This window comes from Daphnia pulicaria, chromosome 11 (genome assembly GCF_021234035.1).
Source record: "Daphnia pulicaria isolate SC F1-1A chromosome 11, SC_F0-13Bv2, whole genome shotgun sequence".
Classification (NCBI taxonomy): Eukaryota; Metazoa; Arthropoda; class Branchiopoda; order Diplostraca; family Daphniidae; genus Daphnia; species Daphnia pulicaria.
The window spans coordinates 2,673,154-2,688,760 of NC_060923.1; the positions used below are offsets into that span (position 1 = coordinate 2,673,154).

The 15,607-nt window shown below is 42.5% G+C and overlaps 3 protein-coding genes and 2 long non-coding RNA genes across 6 annotated transcripts; 2 read left to right on the plus strand and 3 right to left on the minus strand.

Annotated features, from left to right (window-relative positions):
• The first annotated feature begins 259 nt into the window (after positions 1–259).
• Positions 260–4,626, plus strand: LOC124315174 (ataxin-7-like protein 1). 2 transcript variants are annotated; one of them, XM_046780656.1, is made up of 6 exons: positions 260–441; positions 620–688; positions 772–876; positions 941–2,435; positions 2,626–2,819; positions 2,946–4,626. In XM_046780656.1, the coding sequence occupies exons 1-6, from the start codon at positions 354–356 to the stop codon at positions 2,957–2,959; spliced, it is 1,965 nt and encodes a 654-aa protein (XP_046636612.1). In that variant the 5' UTR covers positions 260–353; the 3' UTR covers positions 2,960–4,626. The 2 variants fall into 2 exon arrangements, with proteins under 2 accessions (XP_046636612.1, XP_046636611.1); XM_046780655.1 differs by having other exon boundaries at positions 2,626–4,626.
• Positions 4,439–6,208, minus strand: LOC124315334 (mitochondrial ribonuclease P protein 1 homolog). The gene is made up of 2 exons (XM_046780958.1): positions 4,916–6,208; positions 4,439–4,849 (listed from the first exon to the last, which is right to left on the minus strand). The coding sequence occupies exons 1-2, from the start codon at positions 6,098–6,100 to the stop codon at positions 4,703–4,705; spliced, it is 1,332 nt and encodes a 443-aa protein (XP_046636914.1). The 5' UTR covers positions 6,101–6,208; the 3' UTR covers positions 4,439–4,702.
• Positions 6,209–8,493: 2,285 nt separating this feature from the next.
• LOC124315765 lies at positions 8,494–10,728 on the plus strand. Its single transcript, XR_006911650.1, has 4 exons — positions 8,494–8,910; positions 8,994–9,104; positions 9,189–9,454; positions 10,287–10,728. It is a non-coding gene; the product is annotated as an uncharacterized LOC124315765 (long non-coding RNA).
• Positions 10,729–11,524: 796 nt separating this feature from the next.
• On the minus strand, positions 11,525–12,615 carry LOC124315716. Its single transcript, XR_006911592.1, has 3 exons — positions 12,331–12,615; positions 11,976–12,225; positions 11,525–11,854 (listed from the first exon to the last, which is right to left on the minus strand). It is a non-coding gene; the product is annotated as an uncharacterized LOC124315716 (long non-coding RNA).
• Positions 12,616–12,965: 350 nt separating this feature from the next.
• Positions 12,966–15,600, minus strand: LOC124315206 (protein arginine N-methyltransferase 5-like). Its single transcript, XM_046780717.1, has 10 exons — positions 15,458–15,600; positions 15,253–15,371; positions 14,965–15,179; positions 14,492–14,896; positions 14,223–14,431; positions 14,035–14,157; positions 13,794–13,969; positions 13,527–13,730; positions 13,261–13,463; positions 12,966–13,199 (listed from the first exon to the last, which is right to left on the minus strand). Exons 1-10 carry the CDS (start codon positions 15,538–15,540, stop codon positions 13,068–13,070), a joined length of 1,869 nt encoding a protein of 622 aa, XP_046636673.1. The 5' UTR covers positions 15,541–15,600; the 3' UTR covers positions 12,966–13,067.
• Positions 15,601–15,607: the final 7 nt, after the last annotated feature.

Sequence of the window (15,607 nt, forward strand, 5' to 3'; positions counted from 1 at the left end):
CCAAAATAAAAAAAAAAAACGGACGATTGAGGGTTAAACATTTGCTGGAAACACGTTTCGCTAGAAGATAATAACTTTACTTTAGTACGCTTACACATTAAGGTCTTCAAGTGGCAAAGAAACGCAACGCATTTTGTAATTCTAAGAAAAATACACAAGTACAATAACACTAAAGGTAATTTTGAAATAGTCCAATGGGTGTTAATGCCATAGAGTAATTAGAGGAGGCAAGGCATCAAGCGCAGTGGTAGCTGCTGAGCTGCTTTCACTATAGTTGCAACGCTGTTGCAGGTGAGGAAAGAAGACGGAGTCTCGGAGAGGAGAAATTAAGAAAAAATTTTCTGTTAACAAAGATGGCGTCCAACGATGACAGTCCAACAAGTCTTCATGGCCAGCCTTGGTCTGTTTGGGCTGATAGATTAGGGAGAGATAGTCCATTAAGTGAGTAAATTGCCTTATAAGTTGTCTTTTCTTGATAGCTAACGGATATTTTGTGAAAATTGTTTTGATGGTGTTATCGAATCGGTACGGCTTCGGCCTATCTCGATGGACGGCTGTTTAAATTGTCAAAATAAAATGTTATTCTCGATATTACCTTTGTCGCCTTATCATTACGCAGGTGACACAGATGAACAATCCAAAGTCAATCAGAAAAAAGAAGGCGACGCCATGAAATTGCCGAAGCAAGGTGATTGGTTTCATGAGCTTGATATATGTTGTCAGTCTCTAATATTCCCACTGTGTTACACTCCTGGTGCCTCATCATTGCAGATATGTTATTCTTTGGGCTCTGTCCTGTCAGAGATGAATTCTACCTCGTAACCTGTAACTATTGTCAAAGGGTGTGCACACCTCAGGGATTGAAAAATCATATAGGTAATCAAGGTATTCCTCATTCATGATTCCATATTTAATGTATCAATTTATTGGGAATCCCCAGAGTTGAAACATGCTCAAGAATGGACCAACTGTCAGTTGCCAGAATCCATGGACAACTGTGTTCACCCCTCAGCGTCAGCCCCAGTAGGCAACTCAGCAAAAGCAAAAGCAGCCAAGAAGGCAGCCACTGGGCAGCCAGCCATGCCCAATTCGCTGGCCTACCTGCTTGCCACTCCAGCTGCCCCACTCAAGCAACGTGGAGCTGGGAGCAGCAGTGCTAGTAAAAGAGTTGCCGCCAATAAACCACCAGCAGCTGCCGCAGCCTCCGCAGTCTTGAACGTCGTCTCTCACGGGCCGGCCAGCAGCAAGATACCAGCTCCGGTCGCATCGGCATTGATTGGCACACCTTATGACAAAATCCCTTCGCCTCAACAACCGCCTCCTGTACAATTCTCTCCCATGCAGCCAACGTTGACTGCACCTTCACCTGTCTCGCCCCTGACGGCGAATGCCGGCGTCATGACGCCATCACCTGCCATAACAATGACCGTTGCAGTTGATTCGTCGGGCAATCAAACGGTGCAAATTCATTTGCCTGAAATTGGCAATGGCGTCATGTTGGCCGACAGTCCAGCGGATTTGGGAGCTTCGGCTTCCAATGCAGGTGGCGGCTCTTCCGTTCTGCTCAACAGATCAGGCAAGAAGCAGCGGAAGACATCCAAATCGGATCGACGGATGCTTCCGGTCAAGGAGCGCGAGTTGGACTTGGAGAAGCATTGCGGAGTCTGGATGAGCGATTTGAACCGGGCCTGCACTCGCTCTCTCACCTGTAAGGCGCATTCGTTGACACTTCGACGGGCCGTTCAGGGACGGAGTCGCTCCTTTGATGACCTCCTGGCAGAACATCGTGCAGTTAAAGAGTTGGTCATCAAGCAGTTGAAGGATGGAGCTAGTCTTCCTGCTGGAGCGGCCCTTCAGCCCGTTGCCAAAGTCCCGCCCATTGTTGGAGCCTGTCAAGCATCAGCGGTGCCCAAACTGGGACGGCCTCCTCTAGCCCGTCCACCACCTGCGAAGAAACTGTTGACTTCTCTCCTTCAGACACAACCGCAATCCGTTGGGAGTGAACTCTCGGTAGAAGTACTTCCACTTACGGAATCACAGAACTCTCAGCAGCTTCCGTCTTCCGGACTTCTCCAGCGAGCCTTCCCTTCCACGGTGATGCCGGCAGTTAGTTTGACATTCACCCCACATCATCCCAAGCCTCTGGCCGTCTGTTCGTTCGGACTGCGCCGTCAGGTATCTCGGGCAGGAGTTGCTCCCGATCGAAAATGGGATTTCCTTCGTTCAACAGTGCGTTCGACGCTTCAACGATCAGCTGCCAAATCAATGGTCCGTTCAGTTGCAACAGCTTCAGGTGCCGTTGGCCTTCAGAGTCTTTTGCGGCCTTCGATTGTCCAGCCAGCCAGTGGCCACCATCTCCTGTCGCACGAGAACAGTAGCATTGAGCTGCCCAATGGATTGCAGCTGTCAATTGGGGTCCAACCAGAGGGACACAAGTACGTAATCGGTTGAAATGATTGAAATAAGACTTGAGCATTTGCAGTCAGGCAATTGGATCCAGCTGCCTGAAAACGCAATGGCAAATGAAGCAATCGAGACATTTCATCGATGAGACCTTCAAATCAAGTCTACTTTGATTATTATCGAGTCATTCCGTTGATTAATTCTTGATTGTTGAATGTGTAGTCACCACCATCATCGGGTTCGTTTCAAGAAGAGTCTTCTGAATGGCGTGACGGGCGGGCATCCGACAGAGCAAGTGGACGATGATCTGATGGAAGGTTTCGACGGATTGGTCGGCGAAGATGGCGTACTGACTTTCCTCAACCAGAGCAACGAGGGAACAGCTGCACTGAGCCTCATGGCCGATCTTTCTGCTGGTAATATCACTTTTTCCGAGTTAAATCATCAAGCCGGCGGAGGTGGAGTAGTTGGAGGAGGAAATGTTTCCGCCGGCCCACGACTTCATTCAGCCTCTACATCAATGATTCTTCAACTCGATCCAGGTGATCCAATGTGACACTGGAAACCGGCGCCACGTCATCCTCTCTCTCTTGTCTCCTGACTTGAATGAGGCTGTCCTATCGCGACGGCCCATTATTTTGTTGTTGTATGGTGCAGTTCCCGCTATTCATAACTCTACTATACCACCAGTACTACTACGATAGCTACATCTATATCTTTTTGAAACAAATACTCGGCCCAGTCTTCGACGATTCATTCACTCTTCTTTCATTTATCCTTACAGACTAGTTATTGTCGATGGTTGAAAACTAGAAAAAGGATTTGGGGAAAAAAAGTTTAGTCAGGATTTGTTTATGTGTGTTTATCGGGGGATTGAGAACAACGTGTTTTCTACCGTTAGCTTTTGGAACTTGATCCGTTGGGTAGGTTCAGTTTCAAATAGGTGCGCGCTCTTTTCTAATTTTTCTTTATTTTTTGTAAATCGTGCGCACGATTCCGACTTTTCAAAGAAAAATTTGCTTGTTCCGACATTTGTTGATGTAAAACAAGACGGTCGGTTCGGCGAAGCTGTTAAAGAAATTGCAAGTAGATTAAAAAAACAAAAAACATTTTTTGATGAAACAAAAAAGAAACCATCGACAGTTGGTGCGCTCAAGACATTTTTTTCCTTCCTCAAAAGAAGAAAAAATCTACAAATGCCAATTTGTTGCGATGATTGTGTGTGTGTGTGTTTTCTCTTTTTCCGCCATTATTATCCCCCCACCACACTTCCCATTTGTTCTCTCGTTGTAATATGGGCCCGTTTGCTCAGAATGCCTCTGATCTCTCTTTTCCCCCCTTAACTTTTTCTCTTGATTTATTACCTTGGGATTGACGGACGGGCGAAAAGCCAACGATAACCAACCCCCCCCCCCCCCCCTCCCACTATTTAGTTCATTTCACGGGGCTTCCAGAAGAAGACAAGCAGAAAAGAAGAAAGAACGATCATAATATACAGGGTCACCCATTTTTTTTTTTCTTATTAAAATTTAAAAAAATTACAAAATGCAAAAAAAAAAAAATTGATTAATTAATAAGATGTGAAACTCTTCTTAATTTCCACCCTCCCGCTCTTTCTTGAATGTATTTCATGTTTTCTCGTGCCTTTGGTGTTTTCGATACTGCGTATTGACAAATACTCTGGGCGGCTCCATACTCCATACTTAGGTAAAAAGCCCTTTGAAAAGTAAAAGTGGAAAACATCAAAACACACGACTTTATTATTTAAAATATTCTTACTATTCTCGAAAAAACATTTCCCCCCCTTCATCTTTATCCTACAGAAAGATAACAGAAAAATAAGCTGTCGCTGTGATGTGGATTTACCATTGTAGTATTTATATATATTTCTTTTGCCTTTTGTGTATGTGTGTGTGTGGTGCGTCCTTGTGTGTGTCCGACCGTACCCCCCCCCCCTTCTTTGTTTTCGGTCTATTGATCGTGTTGACCGGGGAAAATAATCCAATGGTCCACCTTTTCTTTTTTCACGATTTCCCTTAATATTCAATTTAATTTATTGGTGTTGAATGGTCCCCATCCCCTTTTCTATTTGACTATATAAAAGTGAATGATGATGATGATGGAAACCGTGTTTTGACTTGTCAGTGAGTGGACTACTACACTCTCCAAGAAAAGCCATATGTCGACTCTGAGAGTTGGAGAAAATATACACAACTACCACGATCTATTCCAACTTATTCCTCACAAGCAAACAAAATTTGGAAAATATTTACTGTTTATTAGTAGAATTTCATCACGACTAATCAAAAAGGTAATTGCTTATCGGCTTCTTTTCGATAGACTTAGAATTTGACCTGCTGGTTTTACGGGGGACGTTGGAAAATAGTATTTCGTCCAAATCTTCTCTCACTCGTCCCCTTATCTCGGCATTTGACTTTGGGTATTTCTAGATTAGAATGGGGAATAAATTAATTTACTTCTGGCATTGACATATATTTTTAAAAAGGAATACCGTTCTTAGATGTGATTCATTTGAATATGGATCCAAAAGTTTACGTTTTGGAACGACCTCAAGGGCTCTCTTCCAGTCTCCGTGGGTTTTAACTTCCAGTAGGATTGAAATCATGTGATTCAACGCCAGACACTTGCCACTGCCACCACCAAAACGCAAATATCGATCCAGAGGTAACTTGGCCATTCGTATGTTATCTCGTTTAGCAAATGCTAACGAATGTGGCTTGCTGTCACTCTTGTCAACCATTGTTCCGATGATGTAGACACTGTCAAAATCGAAATGGGTCATTTCTGTTTTGCAGTGAGGTGTCAGATAGACGAGCTTTTCTCTTGGAAACAAGTCAAGATAGCTCTTGGAGCTAAGATTGATTGGAAATTCAGGGCTATACAGATGTGGCATCCATTTGAGAAAATGCTTCATCACGGGTCCATTGAAGTTGACATTGCAATACTGGAAAGGGAATGGATTTTCGTGCTCCCTGTTTGTAATAAAAGACAGTGCTAGTTGTTTGGCAGCATTCTTCAACTCCTGTTGGGTCATGTGTTGTTCATAACTGTGATCAAAGACCACAGGTAATTCAAACCTTTCAGCCCTTATCATCCTGTTATTTTCGTAGTGATCCATCTTGGTATCGTAAACTTTCAAAAAAATAGTGTTGTGGCCCAGTCCATATTTAATATGCTCTTCAGTGGGGGGATTTAATTTAGTTGCTTCCTTCTCTGCTTGCCACTTTGCTTCCCTTATTTGTTGTTGTTCTATTTTTGAGTTTTTTTGGCTCAGTTTCGTCATTTCCCTTTTGAAAAGAAATGCTAAAAATTTCTTCCGTTTGCTTGTTGATTCTAGTTCCAGCAATTCCTGCCAATCATAGATTGTCAATCCAGGAGGAGCTCTGGTTCCTTCTTGCTTGGATATTTCGTATTCAAATTCAGCCATCTTGAGTCGTTTTATCAGTTCCGTATCGCCTTTGGTTAACGAACTAATAACCTCTTCTGTCAAAGTCACATATCTTCTTTTTGGCTCGCACACTGCTTCTGCTTGTTCGGCATTCGATGACTTTTCTTGGGCACAAAATTCCCGACATGGGAATCGATGACTTATGTTTGGGTTTAAAGCGAAAGGCAAAATCTGACGACTAGCTTGCTGAAAACGATAAACTGACTTGACGAAATTTGATAGAAACATTTTCTGTTCTCACTGACCGAAAATGTAAAAAGTCACATGTGTTTTACTGTTTTGCTATCAACAACTATTACATGTTGATACTTCATAGATAAGAAACGGGATACTTCGATCACTGCGCCATCTTACAAGAGAATCAAAGAACTACAAAGGGCTCTGGACCTCTGGTAGCCGGCGAATCAACTATTCAAAACTTATTGAAACTTCACAGAGTGAGTCCCCAGTGCGTCCCAGAGTGAGTGAGCTAACTGCGCTGCGTTTAGCGGGCTGTTAATGATTTTTTTTTCCAAAAAAAAAAATAGGATGCATAGGGGAAAAGACGATATAGCCTATATCTCAATTTTCATATATATTCTCAATCCAATTCAATATCTTGGCAATTTGGTCCCTGGTCGCCAGGGCAGGGGTATAGACTAAGACTATAGAGAGACATAAGAGCTCCTTTTTTAAATATTATTAAAAATAACCGACAATAGAACTCCAGTGCCCGACAGTAGAACTCCACTAAAAAGGAGTTCTTATGTCTTTGGAGTTCTACTTTCGTTGGAGTTCTACTGTCGCCGCATAGCTACTGTAACGTATTGAGAAACGTCACCGAATAAGATGAATTTAAAAAGGGACATAATCTGTATTAATCATATTAGTTTCACGTGACTACATGTGGAGTGCGAGACTTCTCCAGCATGAGACGGGCAAATGCATTCAACAAATAATACAAATAAGGTCAGATATAGGACAGAACAGTGCATAGCCAATTGCTACCAGTGTACAGACGGGGAATAACTCCCAGCGTACTGCCTGAGGCCTCATCTCGCCTGCACAACTAGTGACAACTGACTAAGGAAATGAGTCAGAGAGACTGAGCTCAAGAAGGAGTGAGCCAACACTAGACCGACTGAACGGCCTGGCATTGACTGAAGAAGAACTGCATTGGGTGGGCTTTTATACTAGTTAAGACAGAGTCAAGAGACAAAGGCACATTATTCAAATAATAGTCGCCCTGTGTTAAGGGTACCCCCAAGTAAGTTGACGTGTGGAATGACCGCTTGTCAATACTATTCTTGGGTAGGCCTAACACTATGGGAACGTACACATTTACACACGATTTATGGGTAGCTCTAGTTCTACAGTAGCTACAGTATTACTGGCGCCGGGCGGCGTCAGGTTGCAGCATCATCAGCTGTGCGGAGCAACGCTTCGTTACATCATTCCCCGGACCGTTGGATTACGTCTCGTAATCCCAAAATTCAAAAACTGCACATTACTGACATTGAGATACACATTGGAACATTTAACATTTGAATCGTTTCTTTCCCGTTTCGATTGAATTTGTCATTGAACTTGTTTCACTTTCGATTGCGCTTGATTACTTCGACTGTATTATTACTGATACAGTTTACTCTAAGAAAAATTGTCAGTGTTGAGCGGATCCTCGTCGGTTGGTCTGCCAGGGATGGTCGTGATGCTTGAAGTGTGATAATCGTGATGCTGAATTGGGATGATCGTGATGCTTGAAGTGGGATGGTCGTGATGCTTGAAGTGGGATGGTCGTGCGTGCTGTGTATGGCCGTTCTTTGAGTGGTAGGTGAGCGGTTGCCGGTTGGCCAAGGTTTACCAGTCTCTTGGGAGTGATGAGTTAGATGATCGCTGCCACCAGATGTAACGTATTGCGAAACGTCACCGAATAAGATGAATTTAAAAAGGGACATAATCTGTATTAATCATATTAGTTTCACGTGACTACATGTGGGGTGCGAGACTTCTCCAGCATGAGACGGGCAAATGCATTCAACAAATAATACAAATAAGGTCAGATATAGGACAGAACAGTGCATAGCCAATTGCTACCAGTGTACAGACGGGGAATAACTCCCAGCGTACTGCCTGAGGCCTCATCTCGCCTGCACAACTAGTGACAACTGACTAAGGAAATGAGTCAGAGAGACTGAGCTCAAGAAGGAGTGAGCCAACACTAGACCGACTGAACGGCCTGGCATTGACTGAAGAAGAACTGCATTGGGTGGGCTTTTATACTAGTTAAGACAGAGTCAAGAGACAAAGGCACATTATTCAAATAATAGTCGCCCTGTGTTAAGGGTACCCCCAAGTAAGTTGACGTGTGGAATGACCGCTTGTCAATACTATTCTTGGGTAGGCCTAACACTATGGGAACGTACACATTTACACACGATTTATGGGTAGCTCTAGTTCTACAGTAGCTACAGTATTACTGGCGCCGGGCGGCGTCAGGTTGCAGCATCATCAGCTGTGCGGAGCAACGCTTCGTTACACTACAAAGTAATTTTGAAAAATTATTTAAAATATTGTGTCTTTTGAGTTCTAATGTCAGCAACCCTTCTTTACTGACTGCTAGATGTCACTGTCTTCAGTTGATTTTGTCATCATGTACAGCCTGCATCATGAAACATGCCGAAACAAATTGTTGCTATTGTATAGTTATTTTTCTGTGGTTCCGAATACTGAATTGAACTTCGTTTTTGTAGGTTAAGTTAATCCTGACCTAGTTTCCTTATACTTTTATATTACATCCATTTCTTCAATTTGTAGAAAGTAAGTCCGCCATTCCAACAAGTTGACTTAGTGCTCAGTCAATTTCCATCCATTAGATCCTTATGCTGTCAAAAGCCTGGAACTCTTATTTGAATCCCACATACAGTGGCATTAGACAAAAGTTATTGCGCATGGACCGTGGGATCTTTTCGGAATCTTGCAAGTGTAACCTGTGTCAGAATGTTTGTCGAGTGTACGACTGTTTCTAGAGCCATTCAGAATTCAACCCAGCTGAGAGATAGGTAGAGTTTTATTTTTAATATACAAATTTGTGTTAATGTGTAAATAAAATAGATAATTTTCCTTATCCCATCGCTACTTACAGTTCCAGTTTCAGTGAATGTACATGAAGAGTGTGAAGTGTATTTAGTACATTTACCAGGTCTGCTTGATGAAAGTCAAATGCCTTACTGCATTTGTCACCCAAATGATAAAGGTAACCATCATTATCACCTTTTACCATCCTACTATGAGTTAATTTAGTTTAACCTTCCATTTAATTCCCAACTCATTTTTACAGAAATATTTGTGACGTCCCCTGAGATCGCGAGTCGGCCGCCAGTTTCAATCTACAACGCAGTTTCTTCATGGAATCGTGAGGTCCGGGCACGGAGATCCTTGAGCCAACGCTGGCCATGACAGAAGAGGGACTTCTACCAACGTTCGGATCCTTATCTTCACGACGTACGCTGCTTCTTGTGCTTCACTGGCGAATTAAATCACTTCAGTGTTCGCTTCCGTCCGCTGTGAAATACCTGCAGTCACTCACCACGGGATTATGCCAAGGTAACCGACAATTGACTTACTTTCCGTAAATCATCTACTAATAATAATCTACTTGCGTTAAACTCTGTGACTGTATAAGAATTCTAAACTCAGGCCCTTCTTGCGCGCAAACAAAGTGTTACTTGGACGTTTCTTTTTTCTAACGCTAGATGGCTTTTCGATTATTTGCAGCTGTCAAAACAGTAAGTTTCAGCTACTTTGCACATGTCTTTTAACATTTATCGGCTGTTATTTTTTTGAAATATTTAGTGATAACTGACGATTACTATTCCAGCAACAAAGCTCATTTGTTAAATTTTCGATATTTGCTTCTTTTTTTCTACTTCCGGTTTTCTCATTTCAGTCAGTAGTTCAGTAAATATTCATTCCACGCACAAAAGAACCACATATTCGTGATCCTCGTCAAATTTTTGGTAAAGTTCATCTTTTTATTTGTCCGTACGCGTACTTCCGGTTTCGAAAATTTTCCTGAACTATATATAGTTCAGGAAAATTCTCGATTTTGGCCAAATTTTGGATTTCGTTTAAATCACATCTAATCGACCCTAAATTTCATGGAGATCACGAATATGTGGTTTGATTTGACGACAGCTCAATGGTTTAGGCGCTGTGGTTACTTCCGGTATACTTCCGGAATTTTTTTAAAACGACTAGCAAGTGAGCTTTGTTCTGTTTACAGTTCTCAATATTGCAAGCTTGTTTTTAAGTTTACAAAATTGCATTTTTAAATCTTTGTGCTAAAAACCCAGATCAATGTGCCTATATGTATTATGTGACTTATGTAACTTTTATTGGCATGTCACTTAATAAGAATTCTTTTGTCTTTACTCAGGTAATGCAGAAGAGACGTCGAGAAGATGGATTTTCTCATCTTTTACAATCGTCACCAGTCTCCGTCGGATGTTGCCCCTGCTTCTGCATGGTGCGAACGAAACTCGGTGGAATCGCGGCCGACGCCGTGACTCGTCATCAACGTGGATCATCGTATTGTTGGTATTATTGCGTTAGTGTTAGTTAACCCGTTGGCTGCCACACCTTTGTTCTCCCCTGCACGGGCCGCGCTGTTCGGTCTTGTGGTTTAAAAGCCGCGGGGTCGGAGAGTCGCCAAGCCCAAAATTTGCCGCTAGGCAAGCCTGTTAAAAGGCAATGCACCTTAGTCCCCCCCTTGTCAGCACGGACTTGTCAGCAATGGCAAGTCCCACTTGGTCATGGATCCTTCAGACGTGGCGCGTAGAGTAGTAGAGAGCAACCTACGGGTTGTATGGCGTGGCAGCCCACGGGTTAGCTTAAGTGTATGTATGTATGTATATGTGTATGTGATTGTAAAATGTGGTGGAATTGTGGGTGGAGGTGGGACAATATAACACAATTCTCTTTATAAGTTTTTTGTTCATTGTTTCTTAATTTATACCAAGTCTTGTTTTGGAATTATTTCAATATATTTTTCTCAATTTCAAAGTCTTTCATTAATACAAAGTTCATCCACTTGCCTTTTACATAAAAGACTTACCAAAATCAACAGTAACAAGTTTCCCTCCCCCCTTGTAACATCGTCAAAACTCAAGAACATGTCCGTATGCAGATCGACTAAGGCATTAGTCAGCTCCTAAATATGAAACAGACGTATCACAGCGCAGGATACTGGCCTTGAAGAAATCCAACACCTGCCAAAATGACCACAGGCTTTAAGTTACTACCAAAGTCTTACAAAAGAATTACCCTTATTAGAATTTTTATTTTCTCATTTAAGATCAACAATTAATTCCCATTGACCAATGATCATGAAGACAACCAACCAATATAAATAAAATAAAATAGATATTTCGGCTCTAGCATTTACGAATCTCCTTGTAGTAAAATCCGGAAGCGTAGTTTGTGGTGTTATACTCGGGTGCCTTGGTGGTGTAGTACTCCGCTCCCTTCGTGGTGTAGTACTCCGCTCCCTTCGTGGTGTAGTACTCCGCTCCCTTCGTGGTGTAGTACTCCGCTCCCTTCGTGGTGTAGTACTCCGCTCCCTTCGTGGTGTAGTACTCCGCTCCCTTCGTGGTGTAGTACTCCGCTCCCTTCGTGGTGTAGTACTCCGCTCCCTTCGTGGTGTAGTACTCCGCTCCCTTCGTGGTGTAGTACTCCGCTCCCTTCGTGGTGTAGTACTCCGCTCCCTTCGTGGTGTAGTATTCGGGGCAGAATTATACTTTGAGGCTTTGGTGTAGTAGTTCGGGACATCACAAGTTGTGGTATAATACTCAGGGGTCTTGGTGGTGTAGTATCCAGTTGTTGCGTTTGTTGTTGTTTAGTAAAACGCCGGCGTTGCGGTTTCGTATCCGCCATACCCAGAAGACATCGGTACTCCCGTGGTCGCCTCAGCCATCAACACCCAACAGCAGCATAACCCACAGATAACTAGATAGTAAATAAATTTAATGCCATTAATTCTCAGTTGTAACTAGTAAGTAAACAACGAGAACAAACAAAAAAATATGTAATGATTCACAATTCATGTAAAAAAAGACAGAATATTTACCTATGTTTCCTAAGATAGAACATCGTAGGTTGAAGTTTAATACTCAGGAGACTTGGTGTTGTAATACTTGGGGTCTTCGGTATAGGAAGAGTTAATGTTGTTTTATAGTAAGTCGGCAGCAGTAAGTCGGTGTAGTATTCTTTTGCTGCGGAAGCTTCTTATCAACCGTTCGCAGGAGACATCGATACACCAGTGGTCGCACCAGCCATCAACGATCCAACACCCAAAAGGAGCACGGTGCCATAGTTAACTTTAAAATAAACAAATTGAAAAATAAATTTTCGAATATAACTGAATCAACAACTAAAAACAAGATAGAATTCTTTCACGACTCGAATTTTAAATGAATATTTACCCATGATTGCGAACTGATAATGCGATGAAGAAGGCAGTTGGAGACCAATAGTGCTACAGTTGTTCCCGTGTCGGAGACGCTAACTCAACTGATCACTGTGGCCTTTTCTCTCTCGCTTTATACGACTTTTTCTCACCCTTACTTCTCAACTCAAGCCTTGCGGCAATTGTAGACCTACTTGATAATGTTGCAACACGTGTCGTCCTCACCCAACCTCTACACCACTGCATGAAAGTTTTACCAATTTTATGTAATGAATAATGATCTCCGTGACCTTCGGTTGAAGGACATCAAAACTGGCCTTTCCTCCTGCAGGTTGCCGTTGCTGGGGATGGGTCTACAAAAACCAATATAAAAATGAATACCAAATGGTTATGGCTTAAAACTCACTTTATCCAAATTGACATTTATTTCAGTCATTTAAGTCATTTGACTCGTTTCTTCGGTGAATGAATAAAATCTTCCATCTCGGATCGTTTGAAGGACAGTCGGCTTTTTTGAAGATATCCCACTGCAACTTTATCTAATTTTCAAACATATGATCAATTCTTATTCATTTCATGATTTGAACACAGTTGACCCTGTTAGAAACCTCTTTCCTTAGCCACTAAGTTTTAAAAAAATTGCAAAAATTGTAACACTTGAACAATCCTTGTATTCAGTCCCATGATGAACAAGGGAAGAACTAGACACGAGTGGAATCATGATTATAACAATGCTTAGTTATTAAGTTACATTTAGAGGCCAATATTGTGCGAGCGACCCAATGGATTGTGAATGACACTGCCATGAGGTTTCGTCACGCACCATTCGTACCAGACGTGGGTGCGATTGACGCAACGCCAAAAATGAATCTCGAGAACGTCTCCCTGTAAAAATAAGAAAAACTAAATATGTCGTCTAGATATCGGGAGAGACAGTTGAATTTACCTTCTTCAGACTGATGGGATTCTGGATAGGGAAAAGAACTGGAAACCAACTGAACATTCCAGGCGAGTGTGTTGCAGGGTTGATGGAGAGCATCACATCTTTATAGAGAACCGTTTCAAAATAGCCGGCAAACCCGTGGAGCATAGCATCGCATTTAATAGGAAACTGCCGCACTTCATAACGGCTGTTGTCAATTGGCATTTCTGTCGAATTCAAGTCAAGGATTAAAGCGGACATTCTGCTTTATAAAATAATTGTTTCCTGACCTCTATTCGGATGAGTAAATGTAAACAAGGACTGCGGATCAGCCAGTTCTGTCCTGTTGCGAAAGTGAACGACATATGACATCTCGAAAGAAGTGAAGTAAGGCTTGTCACGCTCCCGACAGGATCGCACTTCATTGAACAATTTGGAAGACTGGATTGGTCCCAGAAAAGAAGTGTAGCTCGAAGGAATGCTGATCCCGTCATCTAAGAATGAAAAAACAATGAGTAACAAAGTATTCCACCAAATAACGACAATGTCACGGGCACCTTTCAAGAATTTTTGGGCGCCGTCCAGACACTCTGGCGATAGCTCGTTATCTCCAAACGATCCGAGCAATTCCGAGACGAGGATGTCTGCCTTTTCAGGTGCATCCCAGTCGCGCATATCACAAGAAACGATAGTCACTCGATCCCCCCACTCTTCGTCGGCTAGACATTGCAAACTATTGAATAAAAATGACTTGATTAATTCGAGTCGAGTGAGAATATTTCTGCGGTAAAACATTACGTGACTATGGCGTTGGGATTCTTCTCCACTGCGTACACACGAATGCGACGATCAGCTTTCTCTGCGGCAATTAAGGCAGCTCGAACCAAGGGACCTCGACCGGCACCGACAACCATCAATGTTCTGTTGTTCAAACATAATTCAATTACGACGGAGATCTCGGTAGAAAAGAAACAAAAACAACTTACATGACTTTCGTGTCCTTTTCTTCCAACGGGACTTTATCCAGGATGGCCAGATACATCGCCCGCTGGTATTCGGTGTATTTCACGGGATCCTTTTCAAATACTTCGTAGGTCTGAGACTCGAGATTATCCATCAAAGGTTGGAGAGGGAATTGGAGAAAGTCTTCGTACCCTTGTGCAAATTGCATAACTGGATCTGATTCATACCCAACCTACAAGAAAACACAATATAATGACGAAAAAGAAAGCAAGTGATTGTTGTTTCCCCTTACTTGCCACAAATGCTCAATGTATTGTTGATAATGCTTGTAATGTTGGTGGCGCTGAGCTCCAGTGATCAGAATTTGCGTCTTCTGGCGTAAAAACTGACGTATGGCCACTTGGTGGGATTTGGGAAGAACTGGAAACCCTTTCTTGTTGGTCATGAACAAATGGGTAGGAACCACAAGACACTTGATTGGCTCTCCCAGCCAACGATCAATGTCTACAGCATCAGGCAAATCAGCTGTGAGCTCCAGGGCCAATGAGAGTTTTTTTTCAAAGTTTGCAGTGATGCGAAAGTTATTCCACCAATGCCAAGTATCATCAACTTCTTCTTCATCCACATCCCTTTCAAACAGACTAGCCTCAATTTTCGGGGAATTCATGGGGAGGTGGAGCCAAACATGGTACCTGGCCTAGGAACAAAATGATGATTGAAGATGATTGAATCGTATGCAAAAAGAAAATCTTGGTAATGAAATACCTGATTTAATGGTGAAGACAACACTTTGTTGTGCATAAATCTGGCAAAATTTGTGTTGTTCTTTCTCAAGGGGACAAGGACAGCGGGGAGACCCAGATGTCCAGCAAAGGACAACTCTTGCTCCAGCATTTTCTCAGATTCTTGCCGCAGCAACTTGTCTTCATGATCCAAATCAACATGTGGAGAAATCTTTCCAACAATGAGCGTGCTCCAGTCTTGAAATGAGATCATTCAACTTTTGATTAGGGGATCACTCGAGCACACATTTATACTTTTTATCTTTTATACCTGAGCTGTTCAGAATGAGATCAGCTCGAGTGAAAGCTGTGAGACGTCGAGCTTGAGAATTTCCGGAGAAATCTCTTTTGTGTCTCGGATGAGCGATTGGCAGTGCAGCGAAATCATACCTGACGAAATCAAAAGTATTACGCTGTTAACAACAAGTGACTGGGGCATTTTCTTGTGAAATTAATTTGGGGAATAAAAATAATACTTGGATTCTGTGGCGATTTGAAGAGCATTTGTAATATCGGCAGGGGAAACGAAATCGAGACCGCACGAAACACGTTTTGCCATTTTTGTAGTCGGTCTTCTGTGTGACTGTGTTGCCAGATTTCTCTTTTTTAAAACGATTTTCGCACCT